General features: G+C 38.5%; 1 protein-coding gene across 2 annotated transcripts; it reads right to left on the bottom strand.

The window, feature by feature from the left end:
• Positions 1-574: 574 nt before the first annotated feature.
• LOC132119302 (ran-binding protein 3-like) lies at positions 575-18,033 on the bottom strand. Of its 2 annotated transcripts, XR_009426142.1 has the most exons (18): positions 17,951-18,033; positions 15,267-15,322; positions 15,153-15,189; positions 14,822-14,884; positions 14,652-14,723; positions 14,284-14,349; positions 13,983-14,075; positions 12,929-13,041; positions 8,707-8,811; positions 8,284-8,378; positions 8,105-8,180; positions 7,911-7,998; positions 7,135-7,259; positions 6,941-7,061; positions 5,888-6,030; positions 5,632-5,791; positions 1,103-1,219; positions 575-1,007 (listed from the first exon to the last, which is right to left on the bottom strand). XR_009426142.1 is itself a non-coding variant. In XM_059529143.1 (17 exons), exons 1-17 carry the CDS (start codon positions 17,970-17,972, stop codon positions 1,176-1,178), a joined length of 1,479 nt encoding a protein of 492 aa, XP_059385126.1. In that variant the 5' UTR covers positions 17,973-18,033; the 3' UTR covers positions 575-1,175. The 2 variants fall into 2 exon arrangements, 1 of the variants encoding a protein (XP_059385126.1); XM_059529143.1 differs by having other exon boundaries at positions 575-1,219.
• Positions 18,034-18,219: the final 186 nt, after the last annotated feature.

Raw genomic sequence — 18,219 nt, 5'->3', positions numbered from 1 at the left:
GAGTAGACTGAAGTTGGGCTCAGGTGGTTGTGCTGCGGGATGTGTTTCCCATACATTTATTTATTTTTGGAGACTCGCCACAATTTTAAAACTGATCGATTTTCAAAAAGGCTTCGCTGAATAAACATGAGTTACGTTACGTACTGCACGTTTAAAATAATAATTCCTTACATTTATATGTTTAAATATCAAAACGAGGCACAGGTGTTTTTAGATCGCTGTATTTCTGAAGGAAGACTTGCGCGTTATATGCCTGATAAAGCAGCTTATGAGCGTACCAGCTCTGCTTTGTTTACAACTGTTACTGGGGAAGCCTCTATTTCTCGCGCTTTATGTCTAACGTATGCTTTAAAACATCTCCTGCTGCCAAAGAATGAATTTGCATTTTCATTAAGTCCGCCTGATCCACGCGGCAAACATATGTTGTTTGTTATCAAAAAATATCTACTCTAGAGGGACTTGGCTGTTGTTATTGATTCTATTTGGAAGTCTAACAGAAGTTAAGTTAGGTCCAAAAAAGCGCGCATGCGCAGTAACGTTTGTTTATGTTGTGGCCGTTGAAACCGTCTATAGGTGAATTTTCCTTTAAATAAAGAGACTAAACTTATTTGACATAATATGAATAATAAATGAGGTCCACTTAAAGCTGCAGTGTGAAACGTCTGATTCTGAAATGTTTATAAGATATTAGACATGAACGATCAGCGCTCTTTTAATACTGTACTGACCTACAGCACTTTATGAGGAAACTAAATGCCACATGACTCAAGTGAAGTCATTCGGAGATCTAAAGAGAGGAAGTGAGGGATCATTTTAACACCGCGGCTGAAACTGAGCAGATCGGTGATGGAAGATGAGATGGGACACACTAACATCTGTGTTTGGTTTCTCAGCAGGAAATGGAGTAATTATGTCTCACGTTTAGAATGGAAAAGTAGTTTACTAAAACACTAAGAGCCTCTCTTTTTCATCAATATGATGACATTAAGAGTGTTACGTGTCCAGTCCTAAAGATGAGATTTTTTGCTGTTAAAATGCAATAAATAAAACCAGCTGAACACAAGACTACAGTACACCTGAAGGATTTTGGAGAAAAAAACACCTGCATAGTATTTGAGCGGATCAAAGGGCTGCAGTGAGGCATTGTGGGATAGAAATCAGCAGCAGGCTCATCACTATGTGTCTCCTGTGGATGGACACACACCTGCCTCCAGATTACCTGAAAAACAAAAAATAATAATAATAAATAAAATTAGACAAAGCTTACCTATTAGCAAAGCACAGATAAAAACAAACCCAAAAAACTGATGAATACAAAAAATTGGTGTTGGAAAGAGCGGGGAAAAAAAACAATACTAACTGCAAATAATTTAAAAAAATAACTATATAGACATATATATAGTTGGGAAAGCCAAATAAATATCACTTATAATAAGGCATAACTTTTAAAAGGGTCTGGTTTAAAAAACATGTGCCTCGTTCTTGAATGTACTCTTTGAATTCATGAGGTTTTGAAAAACTTTTATACCATTTTTATTATTACAGCAGCGGCAGCTCTTAAATTAATAGCAGCCAAAAAACCTAATAACCCAGCTGCTATGATGTGTGTTAATCAAAGAGCAAAAGGAAAAAGGGGAAAACCAATTAACTTTTATAGTTTTAAGGATTTATCTATTTAGAATTTCTTCCTTTCTGGACGGCACAGGTAGCCAAATATAACGTTTATTATAATGGATCTACTAAATGTTAAAACTGATAGCTCTCAATTATACTGCAATGTTGAATGGCTATCAATGGTTAAATATTAAGGGGAAAAAAACTATTTCATAGAGACCTCAGTAGTACTGGTATCAGTGAAGTTGCCTTCAGTCATAAAAAAGAAGCCATTAAACAAATGAATCAGAATCAGAATCAGAATGAGCTTTATTGCCAGGTATGTTCACACATACGAGGAATTTGTTTTCGTGACAGAGCTCCGCAGTGCAACATAACAGCGACAGAACAAAAAACACAATAAGGAATAAAAAAATACAAAAAAATACAAATAGGTGGGTAAGGATTGACAATATACAAATTGACAATGTATGGCAGGTATATTAAAATGAGCATTTATGTATGTACATGTATATTATGTGGAAAAGTTTTAACTGTACGCTAAGTATGTGTGTTGGATAAATAAGTGTATGTGTATATAAATATAAATATAAGTAGTGTAGTGTGTTCCATGTATGTACATGTATATTATGTGCAAAAGATTTAAGTGTACGCTAAGTATGTGTGTTGGATAAAAAGTGTAGTGTATAAAATATAAATAGTGTAGTGTGTTCCACAGTTATTATCAGCTGTTCATAAGATGGATTGCCTGAGGGAAGAAACTGTTCCTGTGTCTGGTCGTTCTGGTGCTCAGTGCTCTGTAGCGTCGACCAGATGGCAACAGTTCAAAGAGGGAGTGTGCTGGATGTGAGGGGTCCAGAGTGATTTTAACAGCCCTTTTGCTCACTCTGGATAAGTACAGTTCTTGAATAGATGGGAGGGTTGTACCGATAATTCGCTCAGCAGTCCGGACTACCCTCTGTAGTCTTCTGAGGTCAGATTTAGAAGCTGAGCTGAACCAGACAGTAACTGAAGTGCAGAGGATGGATTCGATGATGGCAGAGTAGAACTGTTTCAGCAGCTCCTGTGGCAGGTTAAACTTCCTCAGCTGGCGAAGGAAGTACAACCTCTGCTGGGCCTTTTTCACAATGGAGTCAATGTGAATGTCCCACTTCAGGTCCTGAGAGATAGTGGTGCCGAGGAACCTGAATGACTCCACTGCAGTCACAGTGCTGTTCATGATGGTGAGTGGGGGGAGTGCAGGGGGGTTTCTCCTGAAGTCCACGATCATCTCCACTGTTTTGAGCGTGTTAAGCTCCAGGTTGTTGAGAGTGCACCAGACAGTCAGCTCTTTAACCTCCTGTCTGTAAGCAGACTCGTCACCGTCCTGAATGAGGCCGATGAGTGTGGTGTCGTCTGCAAACTTCAGGAGCTTGACAGAGGGGTCCTTAGATGTGCAGTCATTAGTGTACAGGGAGAAGAGCAGTGGGGAGAGAACGCAGCCCTGGGGAGCTCCGGTGCTGATTGTACGGGTGCTGGATGTGTATTTTCCCAGCCTCACTAGCTGCTGCCTGTCTGTCAGGAAGCTGTTGATCCACTGACAGACGGAGGTGGGCACGGAGAGCTGAGTTAGTTTGGGCAGGAGGAGGTTTGGGATGATCGTGTTGAAGGCAGAGCTGAAGTCCACAAACAGGATCCTCACATAAGTCCCCGGTCTGTCTAGGTGTTGCAGAACATAATGCAGTCCGATGTTTACTGCATCGTCCACAGACTTGTTTGCTCTGTAGGCAAACTGAAGAGGATCTAGCAAGGGTCCAGTGATGTCCTTCAGGTGGGCCAGCACCAGTTTTTCAAATGACTTCATGACTACAGACGTTAGAGCCACAGGCCTGTAGTCATTTAGTCCTGTAATTTTGGACTTCTTTGGGATGACGATGATGGCGGAGCGTTTGAAGCATGAAGGGGCTTCGCACAGTTCCAGCGATCTGTTGAAGATCTTTGTGAAGATGGTGGCCAGCTGGTCAGCACAGGATTTCAGACAGGCTGGTGTAACACAATCTGGGCCTGGTGCTTTTTTCCTTTTCTGCTTCCGGAAGACCTGGCGCACCGCATCCTCGCTGATCTGTATTGCAGGTGTGGGGGAGAGGGGGGATGCAGGAGGTGTGAATGGTGAGAGCGCTTGATTGGAGAGATGTTCAGGGTGGGTTGCAGGAGTTGTGAGTGGTGTGAACGGTTGTTTGGGGAGGTGTTCAGGGCAGGTGATGGGTGTTCTTTCAAACCTGCAGTAAAACTCGTTCAGATCGTCTGCCAGTCGTTGATTCTCCACAGTGCTGGGGGGTGGTGTCTTGTAATTGGTGATCTTCTTTAGACTTTTCCACACTGATGCTGAGTCGTTCAAAGTGAACTGAGTCCTTATTTTTTCAGAATAATTCCTCTTTGCCACTCTGATCTCCTTTTCCAGTGTGTATTTAGCCTGTTTATACAGGACATTGTCCCCCTTCCTGTAAGCATCTTCTTTGGCCTGACGGAGCTGTCTGAGTTTTGCAGTGAACCACGGTTTGTCATTGTTGTAATTTAGTTGAGTCTTTGTAGGAATACACATATCCTCACAGAAACTGATATATGATGTTACGGTCTCTGTGAGTTCATCCAGATCGGTGGTAGCAGCTTCAAAAACACTCCAATCAGTGAGGTCAAAACAAGATTGTAAATCCTGCTCTGCTTCATTAGTCCATCTTTTTAAAGTCTTTAATACAGGTTTAGCTGATTTTAGTTTCTGGCTGTAGGTCGGTATAAGATGAACCAGAAGGTGATCAGAACGTCCCAAAGCTGCTCGTGGAACAGAGTGAAATGCATCCTTTATTGTTGTGTAACAGTGATCCAATATATTACTGTCTCTGGTGGGACAGGTAACATGCTGTCTGTATTTTGGCAGTTCACGGGAGAGATTGGCTTTATTAAAGTCCCCAAGAATGATTAAAACAGAGTCTGGGTGTTGTTGTTCTGTCTCTGTGATCTGCTCAGCGAGTTTCTGTAAAGCTGAGCTCACGTGCGCTTGAGGAGGGATGTAAACACTAACCAGAATGAACGAATGAAACTCCCGCGGCGAATAGAACGGCTTGCAGTTAATGAAGAGCGTTTCGAGATTTGAGCAGCACGTCTTCTTTAACACAGTTACATCTGTACACCACCGTTCATTGATGTAAAAGCATGTCCCGCCGCTGCGCGATTTCCCCGTTGATTCTGCGTCGCGATCCGCTCTAAACAGCTGAAAGTCCGGCAGATGGAGCGCGCTGTCCGGTATGGTGTCATTCAGCCAAGTTTCCATGAAACACAGAGCAGCAGAGTGAGAGAAATCTTTATTTGTCCGAGAGAGCAGAAGCAGTTCGTCCGTTTTGTTGGGTAGAGAGCGGAGATTTGCGAGATGGATGCTAGGCAACGGCGTTCGAAATCCGCGTTTTCTGAGTCTCACGAGCGCGCCAGCTCTTTTTCCCCATCTGCGCGTCCTCTTGAAGCATGTGATCAACACAGCCACTCCGCCGACAAGAATGTGCAGCAAAACATCAGAATAGTCGAAAACCGGTGAAATATCGGGAGATGTGTGTTGCCGAATATCCAGCAATTCATCCCTGGTGGAACTGATTGCAGGAATATAACTAAAGACAGGACAAACTAACAAAAACACAAAAACAACTGCAGAGCACGTCACGGAGGCAGCCATCCTGTATCGGCGCCACTCGTCGAAATGTGAAAAATATACTGTCTTTATGTTGTTTCTACATTCATTTGAAGATTTAATGTGAAGTTATTGCAATATAAAAGTATATTTAAAAACTTTAATGCTAGGTGGGGACAATCTCTTTTTTATTTTTTTCTTGGGTTAAGTACTGAACCTGAAACAAATCAGATAAGAACGTCTGCAATAAAACAGTTCTTGATAATATCATGACAACAAAGCATATTTTTGATCTGCACCCTACAAGTGTTGATAACCATCTTTGATGGTAGTTTCCTTTTATCCTTGGTATGAATGATTACCTGGAGCGGGCGTAGCCGAAGTGGGGGGCGTGCGGGACTCGTCGTCATCACTGAAGCGGATGGCTGGACGGACGTCAGACTCCTGGCCGCTGGTGCTCCGCAGTGCCAGGACACGATGGTGCAGGGCTGCAAAGAGCTGCGCACCGTCCTTAGAGCTGGACTGAGAGATGAGATGAGACTGCATGAGACCAACAACACAACACTCACCGTTCACAGCCTCTCAAGACTCTGATATCATCATTCAGTGCAATCTTACAGATATGAGGAAGACTTTGACGTCCTGCTCCTCTGTGTCCATGGCGGTTATTCTGAGACTCTTCTCACTGGCTTTATCCACTTGCATCTGAGGCCAAAGCTTAGTGTTGAGGATCACTCGAAGGCTCCCCTGAGTCCGCATGACTGAAACCACAAACACACTCCGGGATCAGCTCTCAGTAAACAAAACCACTACAGATTCTTCTTACTAAACGAATTACACCCTGTGCTCCTTTGCAAATGTGTGAATGAAAAAGGTGTGTTATTCATTTTATCTGCTAAATAAAAGTAAATTTTGAGACTACCAGCATCAGCCACTCACTTCAGCAGCCAAGACTGGTTAAACAGAATTATTAGCACCCCCTTGAGTCAGTTACAAAAACTGCAGACTGCATTGGCAGTAATGGAAATGCACTGTTTTTTAATGAATGTTTTTATAAAAACAACCATCCAGTACACTTCAGTTATTGTGCATCTCATTAGCACACTTAAAATAGTTTTGAAGTAGTAGTTCATCCATTAACAAAAAACTTAAAAAATTTAATTTTTATTCTGCAAGGATTACTGAACTGATCAATGTTACAGTTGATTTCTATTTCAAATAATCCAGAAAAATATTAAGCAGAACAACTGTTTTTAAAACTGACATTAACCAGAAATGTTTCTTGGGCGTTAAATCAATATATTATAATGATTTCCGAAGGATCATGTGACACTGAAGACTGGAGTACTGATGCTAGAAAATCAGCTTTGCATCACAGGAATAAATGACATTTTAAAATGTATTAAAGTAGAAAACAGTTCTAATAAACTTTAATAATATTCCACAATATTACAGTTTTTATTTATTATTTAATTATTTATTTTAATCAAATAAATGCTGCCTTTGTGGGCATATTTCTCACAAAAAACATTTCTCAGTAATATTAAAAAATATGTATGACCCAAAACTGTTGTATGGTAGTGTATCTCATATGGTCTGAGAAGACTTATATTAATATTAAAGCGTGAAGGTTATACAACCAATGCCTTTTACAACATCAGTAGTGATTACCCAGTCTGGACTGTAAGGTGCCGTCATCAGTGGATGCGATGTCATTGAGCCTGAGCACTCCACATCCTCTCTCCACCCACGACTGAGACGTCATCTCAAACACAAACAACTTACACTGCATCTGAAAACACACGGGACAGAGCAGCATCAGCATCTCTGTGTCTGTATGGGTCAGATGTGTGAGCTGCTCTCACCTGCAGCACGTTGCTCTCAGACTCCTCTCCTGTCCTGACCTCCACCCGCTCTAATAAACACTTCTGGGCTTTGTGTGCTTCGTGCCGTGCCGCCGACTCCTCCAGAGACTCTTTCATGGTGTCACCTACAGCACATTAACTACTTTTAACATAAACTTGAACTATTTAGTGCAGGGGTACAAGAATATACCATTAAAAAAATGGCAGAAAACGTAAACAATGCATGAAACAGGAGTTGAAAAAACACGTTGGGAAGAAATGAGTGCTTCTGGCTGTTTGTGCGATGATCTTGTGTCCACTCCACACATTTCTTAAAGCTATGCTGCAGCTGCTGCTTTTCTTCCTGTGATCTCGGCCCATGCCCTGCTCTCTCATTGTCTGTAGCTCTTTGCAACACCAGAACAAATCTGCCTTAAAGCACTGTAGTGTGAGCTTGGCATTGCCTGAAATACCTGATGAAGTAGCGTTTTGTGTGCGATGCTTTTTTTCACGATATGATAGTGTTCCATGTGATAAAACATCTCATAAGGTTTTATCATATCCATCCACATCAAGAACATTTGTTGCAATGCAAAGTAGCACTGCCCACAGCAAAATCTGCTTGGTCTCAATGTATATGAATGATGTAATGACTCGCTGTCATTTCACACAGTATTTTGCTTTCAGTGTGGATAGAAAAAGTATTTGACACTGCAAATTCACCACGTAGTGAAGATGCAGTGTTAGTAGAAACATATTTGTCAGTTCTGATTTGTGATTGAATCTAGAACACATACTCTTCTCCACAGTTTGATCTTGTGAGGAGGAAATCTGGCTGAACAGGCCCATCTCTGGCTGAGGGTCTCTGCTGAATTTCGGCTGTGCCTGGAAACATGCAATACTTGAACAAGTCAGGAACTGTCATCTTTGATAACTTTACAAAGCCAAATGACAAATATATGAAGGTTTAGAAAATATTGTTTTGTTTTACCAAGACACGATCCGACATGTTCTGCCCAAAGACAAACTTCACGCTGTTGGCATTGCTGATATCAGGTTTTTGTGGACTACAAAACACAATATTGATGGCAATAAAAGTTACAAGTTTCTGCCTGGGGAGATCTGTGAAAATGTCTATAAAAACTAGCATTAACATTTCAATTGCAGTACCTGGAAGAGTTGTACTGCAAAAAGTAATTTGTTTCCTCCGAATTTTCAGCCAGAGGACAATCTCCACTCTCAGATAAGACACAGGTATTGGCCACCTGCAGCAAATACAGTTATATTCTCAACAAAACACACAGAAAACACTGAAGAAAAATTCTGAATTTTATCAGTTCAACTGATTCATGAAATGAACTGAAATTTTTGTCTTACTAAAGTTTATATAAGAGATTCTATTAAAACATTTGCCTAAATGCTTCCATACTCACAAGTTAAGGAAAGAATGGGCAACTAAAAAAAGCAAAAAGTGCATCAAATCATCCCTTCATTTTTTTATTGACAGAAAAAAAACCTGCTAAAAATTCACTGTCTAACTCTAATAGGAATGAGACCGTCACACAGAAAACATCGGATGCATATGAATCAAACCTTTGCTCTGTCCTTCATATTTTGTCCAAAAACAAAACTGCCTTCAACTGGGGCACCTTCAGTTTTGTCTTCTGTTTTGTGCTCAAAAGTGCTGTTGTTCTTTACCTTAAAAGAAATAACAAAAATGTCATTTAAGTTTAAAAGCGTGTCCAGACTTTGCTATATTTACATGTCAGAGCTTCAACTAGAACTACTGGGCCAGCCAAACACAACAAAGACATTCAGAACAAGATGGCAGAGTCATTTCTGGAAGCCACAGTCGTGTGAAATATAAAAAGACTTGTCTGGTCTTTGGACCATTCAAACATGCTTACATGGACAAATATAATAAACACAGAGTTCAAACATTACAATGTCCCCGAAAAATACGAAGACACTTAAGCCACACTTCAAGATATATTCATTTCTTTGAGTTATGCAACAAAATAAACAAAGTGGTATTTAATGAAAAAACATAGCACAAATGCGCTTTTCAAGCAAAATGTTCCAAAAATAAAAGTTTGGTATATTTGAAATAAAAAACACTGTTTAAAATGAATAAAGAAAATTTGGACAAGGGTTGTCAAATGATTATACCGGCATTCAGGGGCGGACTGGCCATCGGGAGCACCGGGACATTTCCCGGTGGTCTGACAGTCATTTAGAAAATCGCGCAAAAAATGGAGCGTAAACACAAAGGAGGAGCAGAGAAGGAACGTATTAAAAGGAGAAAAGCCCTGGCCACAGACGCAGCAAGTTGCTGCAAAATTCCAGCCATGTTCGCCAGTAAGGGAGCAGGTCGTTCAGGATTACATTTATATTTACTAGGGATGGGACGGTTCACTGAAAAAACCGAACCGTTTGGTTCACCACACACGGTTCGACACGCGCTGGGACGCGGTTCAGCTTAAATCTGACAAAGCATCTGTAATATGGTTTACTATCAAATAAAACGTAAAACAAACAGGGTTCAGCTAATATATGTTTCTGCTGATGGAAGCGCATTCTGGATTCCCAGACATTACAACAACAGCGATGAAAAAAAAAAAACCTTACTCAAAAATTCACTCTTGTTCAATACTAATACGAACACTGGATCAGTGCATTCTCTTAAAGTGACCGTCTTTATATTAATCGAACAGCAACAACAAAGAAATCACTCACTGCTCTTAATTAAAAAGCTTTTTTATACTTTAATAAAGAATAATCTTTAATTTATAGTCCAAAATGCAATGTTTTACATTTGATTACTTTATTTAATTTCTGTACATAAAAACTAATGCAAGACCTACCTAAAAAAAGAAAACCTTAAAGTCAGTTTATTTTATCTGTATCTTTAATCTATTGTATTCATTTGTGCTGTTGCTTGTAGTTAGAATATTCTTAATAATATGATAATATATATATTTTTTGAAAGTATAGTTTTTCCATAAACATAGCCAGTGTTGGGGAGTAACTAGTTACATGTAACGGCGTTACGTTATTTAATTACAAAATTATACTACAAAAAATGAGTAATTAATTTACAGTTACTTATGAAATTTTTAACGATTACAAAGGGGATTACATTTGAATATTTACACAAATCCACATACAGATTTAACTTATTTCTTTCCCAAATTGCACTGACTATTCTGAGACATACCGCCCTAATAATTTCCGGGATTATGCCACATTTTGGATGACTAAATCAAAAGTAGGTCAGTACACTTGAATCAAAACATGACATCGACTAGTGTCTGTGAATATAAAGCCCCAAAAATTCAATATATGACTTGCACATTCTGCGTGTCTGTGGAAATCAGGCGCGGACTGGACACCGGGAGAACCGGGACAATTCCCGGTGGCCTGGCAGCCGATTTTGCCCCACTATTTAATTTCATTATTGTATAATTGCCTGCCGAATGTACTAAAGCGATCATTTGCGAATCCACCATTTGATAATTAAATCTCTAATAAATCATGAAGTGTTAGTCATGCGCGCGCTCTCCGCCAAACGGTTTGGATCAGACTCAGAGTAATCAGAGAGAGAGAGAGAGAGAGAGAGAGAGAGAGTGAGTAGGGTGGACTGCTGGAGCAGAGAAGTAGAACTACTGTTCAGGGTTTCAGGTCAGTTTCATCTGTAAAGATGCTTTTTTGTCTTTGTTTTTTTTTTTTTATTTAATCAAGCAGCAGCACGTTGCTCATTAGTCATCACTCAAAATACTATATAAAGGACATCATTATTATCAGTTGTAATGTTACAGTAGTAATTTATCTGAAAGAAAATCCGATTTTTTAATAGGTTTAGGGGGAGCTACGACAGACAACAACACAACCCTTACGAAAATTAACATTTTAATATTTTACTATAAATCCAGAGAAATGGTTACTATTGTTTAACTGGGGTAACCAAAAATGAAAAATTATTTTACAAATGTATTTATTTAAAAATAAATACAAATCCATTTGCAAAAAAACAAAAACAAAACAAGATTATTTTACTTTTATATAGGCTAATAAAAGCATGGTAATTTTTTGTAAGGGAAAAACATGACTCGTGTACAGTATTAGGATTTTTCTATAAAGATATTGTAGTATTGTAGAGTATTGTATTGTAAAGTGCAGTTTTGTTCAATCTTGAGTATTAAAGTCATGAGAGAGATGGATAACAGGGCAAAATAAAGAGACTGAAGAGAAAAATGGAAGTGAAGGTGCAGTTCAGGAGAGAACTTTTAATTATTTTGCATGTCCCCAAATTAAAGATTTAAACCTTTTTTTATGTCAGGTCCATACAAAAAAATAGTTTTGTCCATGAATTTGTTTGTATGAGTTTGAATTTTCCAGTCAGATTTTTTTCCCAGTCCGCCCCTCCTGTAAATTAATGGCAAAGACATGGTTTCATTTACTACACATAGGCCTACTGAAGCTTGCAGTGTTTTCAACCTCTGCTGCCTCAATATAGGAGTACACGAGCACATAAACATAATTTCTAGAACTGCTCTGTGTCACTTTATGTGCATTTTACTTATTTTGAGAAAACTATCATCATATACAAAGAGACAGCAGTTTCAAAAAAACACCAATGTTTCAGGAGTTTATTACACAGAATACGTCACATGCTTATTAGATAACTGTATTTAAGTTGATGTATATGCTTTTATTTATTATTCTTTAATTTTCACAAATTTAGAAAAGTAATCAAAAAGTACTCAAAAGTAATTAGTTACATTACTTTAATAAAGTAATTGAAAAAGTTACACTACTATTACATTTTAAACAGGGTAACTTGTAATCTGTAACCTATTACATTTCCAAATAAACCTTCCCAACACTGAACATAGCACATACAACTGTACCGAAACCCTGACTCTAAAACCGTGGAACAAACCGAACTGTGAAAAAGTTGAACTGTTCCACCCTAATATAAAAGATTATATATATTACAAATGTATATAATGATAGATGTTTTAAAAGAGCATCTCAATGACAAACTAGCACACTGTTTTACATATGGGGATACAGTATTTTTTTAGTGCCAAAATTGACAAGAAATTGATTTTCCATTTCTAGCCTACAATATGTAGCCTAGTGTAAAATGCTTATTTATTTTGAAGGTGATGAAGGAAGCAACAGTAGCACTAGTGCTGCAAGTCCTCCTGCTGTTGAACAAGAGGGGGTGGACAGTTCAACTTTTGAGTCAGAGCAGGAACCTTCAGCTAAAGTTTAAGCTATAAGCAAAACTAAACATGCTGGCTATACTCTTAGAAAATATGTGCTTTTATGATTTATAAGATCATCAGTAGTAGGACTGTGATCACGGGGACATACAATTGATGGCTGGATAATTAATATAGATTATTGAAAGTGCTTATTTCATATTGCAGAGAAACTCAGTGTGCCGAGTGAGAGAGAGAGGGATTAAAGGAAAGATGATAGAGACAGTGAATGCCTTGATACTTCTTGATACTTCATTTGATTATTTTGCCCGTCCACAGTCTAAGGATTTTGATTTATTTTTGAAGTATAACCCAATTCAAACACCTGAAAGAGCCAAAGCGTTTAGCAGTCTGGTGGACACATGAATTGGGTGGTGGTGACTGCAGCAACAGAGGTGGCCTGGGGTGGAGTCAAATTCCCGGCCTGATTTACTGTCCCAGTCCGCCACTGCCGGCATTAATCTATTTTCTCCCAAAGTGCACTTAAAAGATTTTAGATTTGACTTAGAACAGTGATTAATATTTTTAGAACAGTGCATTCTTACCAAAGACACGTCATTATCCTGTGAGCCAGCAGCAGGCGTCTCTGAGTTACCTTCACATTCTGCTCCTCCATCAGAGAGGTTTTTTGCTCTGTTTGAACTGCTTCTGCTTGTGTCTGTTGAAACAACAGACCGCAGCTGTTAGTTGTAGTTCAGCTTCAGCTGATCTATCCGAGTTGGTGTTCATCAAATACTCACTAATGGTGTAATGGTACACATACCCTCACCAGACACTTTTTTAGGTACACCAGTTCAATTGCTTGGTAACGCAAATTCCTAATCACCCAATCAGACCTCAGTGCATTTAGGCATCTAGATGTGGTGAAGTCCGAGCATCAGAATGGGGAAGAAAGGGGATTTAAGTGACTTTGAACGTGGAATGGTTGTTGTGTCAGATGGGCTGGTCTGAGTATTTCAAAAACTGTTGATCTACTGGGATTTTCACAAACAACCATCACTAGGGTTTACAGAGAATGGTCAGAAAAAGAGAAAATATCCAGTGAGTGGCAGTTGTGTGGACGAAAATGCCTTGTTGATGGTCAGAGGAGAATGGGCAGACTGGTTAGATATGACAGAAAGGCAACAGTAACTCTCCACTCGTTATATAATAACCACTCGTTACAACCAAGGTATGCAGAATACCATCTCTGAACGCACAACACACCGAACTCTGAAGCAGATGAGCTACAGCAGCAGAAGACCACACCGGGTGTCACTCCTGTCAGCTAAGAACAGGACAGCAAGGTGTACCTAATAAAGGTGCCAGTGAGTGTATTTGTACAGAATATTTTCAGTACAGGTCTTTCGGTATGGTATGCTTGAGTACTGAACCAACACAGCCTAGTTTTAAGCGTGCAGATCTTAATTTGAAAATAGTTTTATATATCTTAAATTGAATGTGTCAATATCAATTCTTAAATCACTTTCAGTCTATGCTCTTTCAGCTGATGCCTGAATAAAACTTCACTGGACATAATTGCCATTAGCTTTGTGTTATATTATTTTCGATAAGAACGAAAAGTGTCTTCGTTCGAACAGTCATTTTTGTGTTCCTCACTGTTCTGAGGGGGGGATCGGGCCGGAGGGGGCTGCAGCACTGGAGGTCTCAGGATGCTGCGCTGGGCTTCTTTGGGTTTCGGGCTGGGGACACCTGAAACGATTCAATCAAATAATGATCCTCTCAACCGGCCAGGCCTGGTGACACATCTCTCAGGACTTTGTCAGGACCTCTGAGGGCCTCTGGCACAGAAAGTTCAAATGGTGACAGTCTATGTAAATAAACAAACTTATGAAAGCACCACAAGTGCACATTAATCAACAGACTGTCCAAAACAGCAGATGTTCAAACACTGACTCACCAGTGCTCGGTGCCTGACCATGGATAAGAGTCGGGGGCTTCAGGCGAAACCCCACAGTCTTCTCTTCTGGCAAAGATAAAACAATGGAGAAAACAACATCAGTTAACATGAAACCAAACTGTGCTTTCTCTTGGTCTTGTGCAAAAATGTGTCTTTGTAAACTTTCAAAATGTAATAACTTGCTCCATCTCAAAAACAACTTTCATTTTCCATTCTGTCAAACACAGGCCACTTTTCTCAATCTGATCAATCTCCAATGGATAGAATCCAATCATGTTTCACTCATAAATGTCACGTTGCACAGGTCATTTCATATTGACTTACATAATATGTGATTTGGTAGAAATTTTAAGCACATTGAGTCTCACCAGGTTCTGAGTCTGAGTTTCCGGTTGGTGATGGGCAGAAACTGGGTAGCTTGAAAACATTATTCTTTGAAACTGTAAAACGGAAAAGAAAGTGTGTCAAGAAACCAGGCTAAAAAGAAGAAGCTGGTAATGTGCTATGAAGACCTGTAATTATTGTCCGGGTGGATTACCGGAATGACATCTTCTTCCTCTTTTGGCAGCAGGACTGTAACGGCAGTCTTCTTTATCAGAGTCTAGGCAGAAACAGAAGGGAAAACAAGTCCAGAAAAAGGAAAATTAAATATAAAATACATTTCATTTTTAAAAACACATGCATACATGAATTCTTCACACAGGACTCTTGGTATGCATTTCTAAGACATTTTCTCACAAAGAAAGACAAAAGTATTATTTTCTTACAAAAATAAAACTGTTTATAAGTTTTTTTTTTGTCTCTGTAATAACATTTCTTTGTTAAATTAATCCTTATTGTCTGTTGACTGCAAAAAGACTGAAGTTCACCCTCTCCATCCTCTGTGCTGGATCCCTCTGCTGACCTCTGAAGACAAAAAAAAGAGATTTAAGACCAGTACTGAATCACGAGTCATGCGGTAAGAACAGAAGAGCTGGTCTTACCTTTTGTGCTTTATCTTTCTGAAACACAAACACTGGAGGAGCAACATCAGGTTTCTCTGTAAGATTAAAAACTAAATATTGGTTTGGTATCTTTAAGTGGAAATTATTTAATTGCTTTTTGTTCTACAACATACTATAACAGCATCTCAAGTACCCTTAGTGGCGAAAATGAATCCAAAACAGCAGATAAAGTGTGAGAAATGTTCATTATAAATGCATTTGATTATATTCAGTTTATATACAGTATTATTATTTAAAAATAGAATTCACTCAAACTGAAAAATTGTTTATAATAATTAAAAACGGATTATTGTGCCCAAAAGTGTGATTTGTATATTTATTATGGCTATCATTTTAAAGGGGACATCAGATTCAGCCTACAATGATAAAAATCCCTTCACTCCTTTTTTTTTTTTGAATCCCCAGAAAACCCTGAACAGTCTCAATTATTTTTTATTTTCTGAGCTCAGGGTTTCATTTCTGATGGTAACACGCAACCAAATACACAAAAACAGAAGAGATGGGTGGGATGAACAGTAGTTTATTATAATTTAAAGAGACATGCACTGAAACGAGTCGCTGTGAACAGAGCGGTTTTTTGACGAGGTAAAAATGTTAATTTACTCACCCACTGAGGAATTTTAACAAAAGTATGTAACAAACATTTCATGAAGACCTTAAAGAATTATACAAACTTGTGTAAAATGAGCATCCGCATGTCATATGGTATTTTAAAGTGTCCTAATATTGTGTTGGAGTCCCCTACAACATGTTTAAATGCATCTAAGGTTAGAAAACATTGTAATTTTTTTTCTTCAGAATATACATTTAATATCAGAATCATTTTTCAAGGATTTCGAAAACCAATTCAAAGCTGTTCTGAGCTTAAGGTCTGTTAAGCTCTGAATGGTCAGCTGGCCAAGTCGGTTGTGATTGGTCTTTCTGTATACACATAATGAAAGTGTATAAATAACATAAATGAAAGGTGCATTATCATAATTCATATTTCTTTCGGGAGGGTTACTTGTAAACACAGATGCTACATAAGGTTACAAAAATAGCATTGATATTACCTAATCAATTCAAGCCTGAGTCGGAGGATGATACCGATGCAGTTGTTCAACTGGAAACTCCATCGCAAGCATGACTTGGTCAGAACGTTTCTCTGTGATACGTTTTAACTTTGTATGTGGTTCTTTATGTGCTGTGACAGCAGTTTTATTGCATTCATAATTACAATTTACTTATTTGAGGTGCACATGTTAGAACGGTGTTAGAAATGATGAAAAAACACTAACTAGCAGAAGTGTTTATGGGCAGGTCAGAGTGTTCATATTTTGCGGTCAGCGAGGATTATGTAAATGTGCTACCTTGTGACCTACATAGGTAACAGGCAGAAGATTCAACAATATGACGACTCCTTAAGTATCTAATAAAGTAATAAATATCTTTATTTATCATGCACTTTTCTCATTAACAACTTTGCAGACTCTTTACATTGAAGGACAGCTACAGTGCAAACTGCAAAAGAAATATATTTTCCGAAAACCCATTTGCACATGTTTTTTGTGGAATTCCATATTTGGAACATCAGCCTTTTATGGCTCATATACACACGGTAGAATATTCAATTCAAGTTTATTTGTAACCTCACCAAGGCTGCATTTATTTGGCAAAAATCAGTACTTTAGAGAAATATTATTAGAATTTAAAATAACCGTTTTCTATTTTTGAATATATTAACGTGTGATTTATTTTCGTGATGCAATGCTGAAAAAGAACAATACAATCCTAAATACAGTAAACACAATTTTACAGTGTATTGGCCAAGCAATACAGAATTAGAATATCAATTATTTAATTATTTTATAATTTAAAAAAATAATACAATTGAAGAAAAATATACATACACATATAGACTTGACATGTTGCTACCAAATATTGGATTCAATCGTTTTATCTGTTTTTATTTATTTTCCCAATTAGCACAAGTTTTATATAAGTTCACAACTGACTGATTGTAAACGTTACTGATCTTAGCTTTTGCACCTCAGTGCTTCAGTGGGGGAAGCTTTGTGTGGATAATTCTGACAACACGTTCACTCAAAAAGTCAGTGTGTTTAAGTCCACTGTATTCACTCTACATCACAACAACGTCAACTAATGTTATGAGAAGAATTGTGTTTTCAGTAAAGATCAGAAGACAGTGCTCCAGTGGCTCAGGAGATCAACCTTCCTGAGTATCTGCTGTACTGGAATGAGAAACTGCTCCTAAACTGACTGAGCACATTATTATTATTCCTCTTAACGCCACAAACCAATCCAGCTTAAAACATGTTAAAAGTGACACCTCCACTCCAGAAATAACTACCTACACACGTATGAAAATAGAAAAAAATGTACAAGCCTGCATAAAAACAGAACCAAATATGTGTGTAAAAGACGAACACACTTCTGTAAGAGAATATAAATAAACACAAGTAACGTATATGTAAACATTAGCTCTGACTCAGGCCGGTGCGTTTAAATGCTACGATAATACTGCCGAATCAAATCAAGTGAACGAAGCAAACACTCGGTTTGTCAAACCCAAACAGTCTCACATATCACAACATGGTTCATTGTAGTTAACAAAAGGGCACAAAAAGAGATAAACTGACATTTCATGCACAAGCATCTCTTACCCTCATCTGTCACCTCCGCCATCTTACTTCCGCTGTCTACCCATAATCCTCTGCGGTCCGCCGTGACGTCAGAGCACAGACAACTGCGCTGCGTTGGAGATATTTTACTAGAATTACAGAACTAAGTTATATAATTATAACGCTTACATTTTAAACAACATGAGAATAAATGCGTTAGTTTCTAGTCAGAACGCAGTGCTAAGGATTCGTCTTGTAGTTTATCTAATGGCCACCAGAATGCACTGTAAACGTGAAATGTGAAGAAAAAA

The sequence above is a fragment of the Carassius carassius genome, chromosome 38 (assembly GCF_963082965.1).
Source record: "Carassius carassius chromosome 38, fCarCar2.1, whole genome shotgun sequence".
Classification (NCBI taxonomy): Eukaryota; Metazoa; Chordata; class Actinopteri; order Cypriniformes; family Cyprinidae; genus Carassius; species Carassius carassius.
This window is presented reverse-complemented; position numbering and strand designations above follow the sequence as displayed.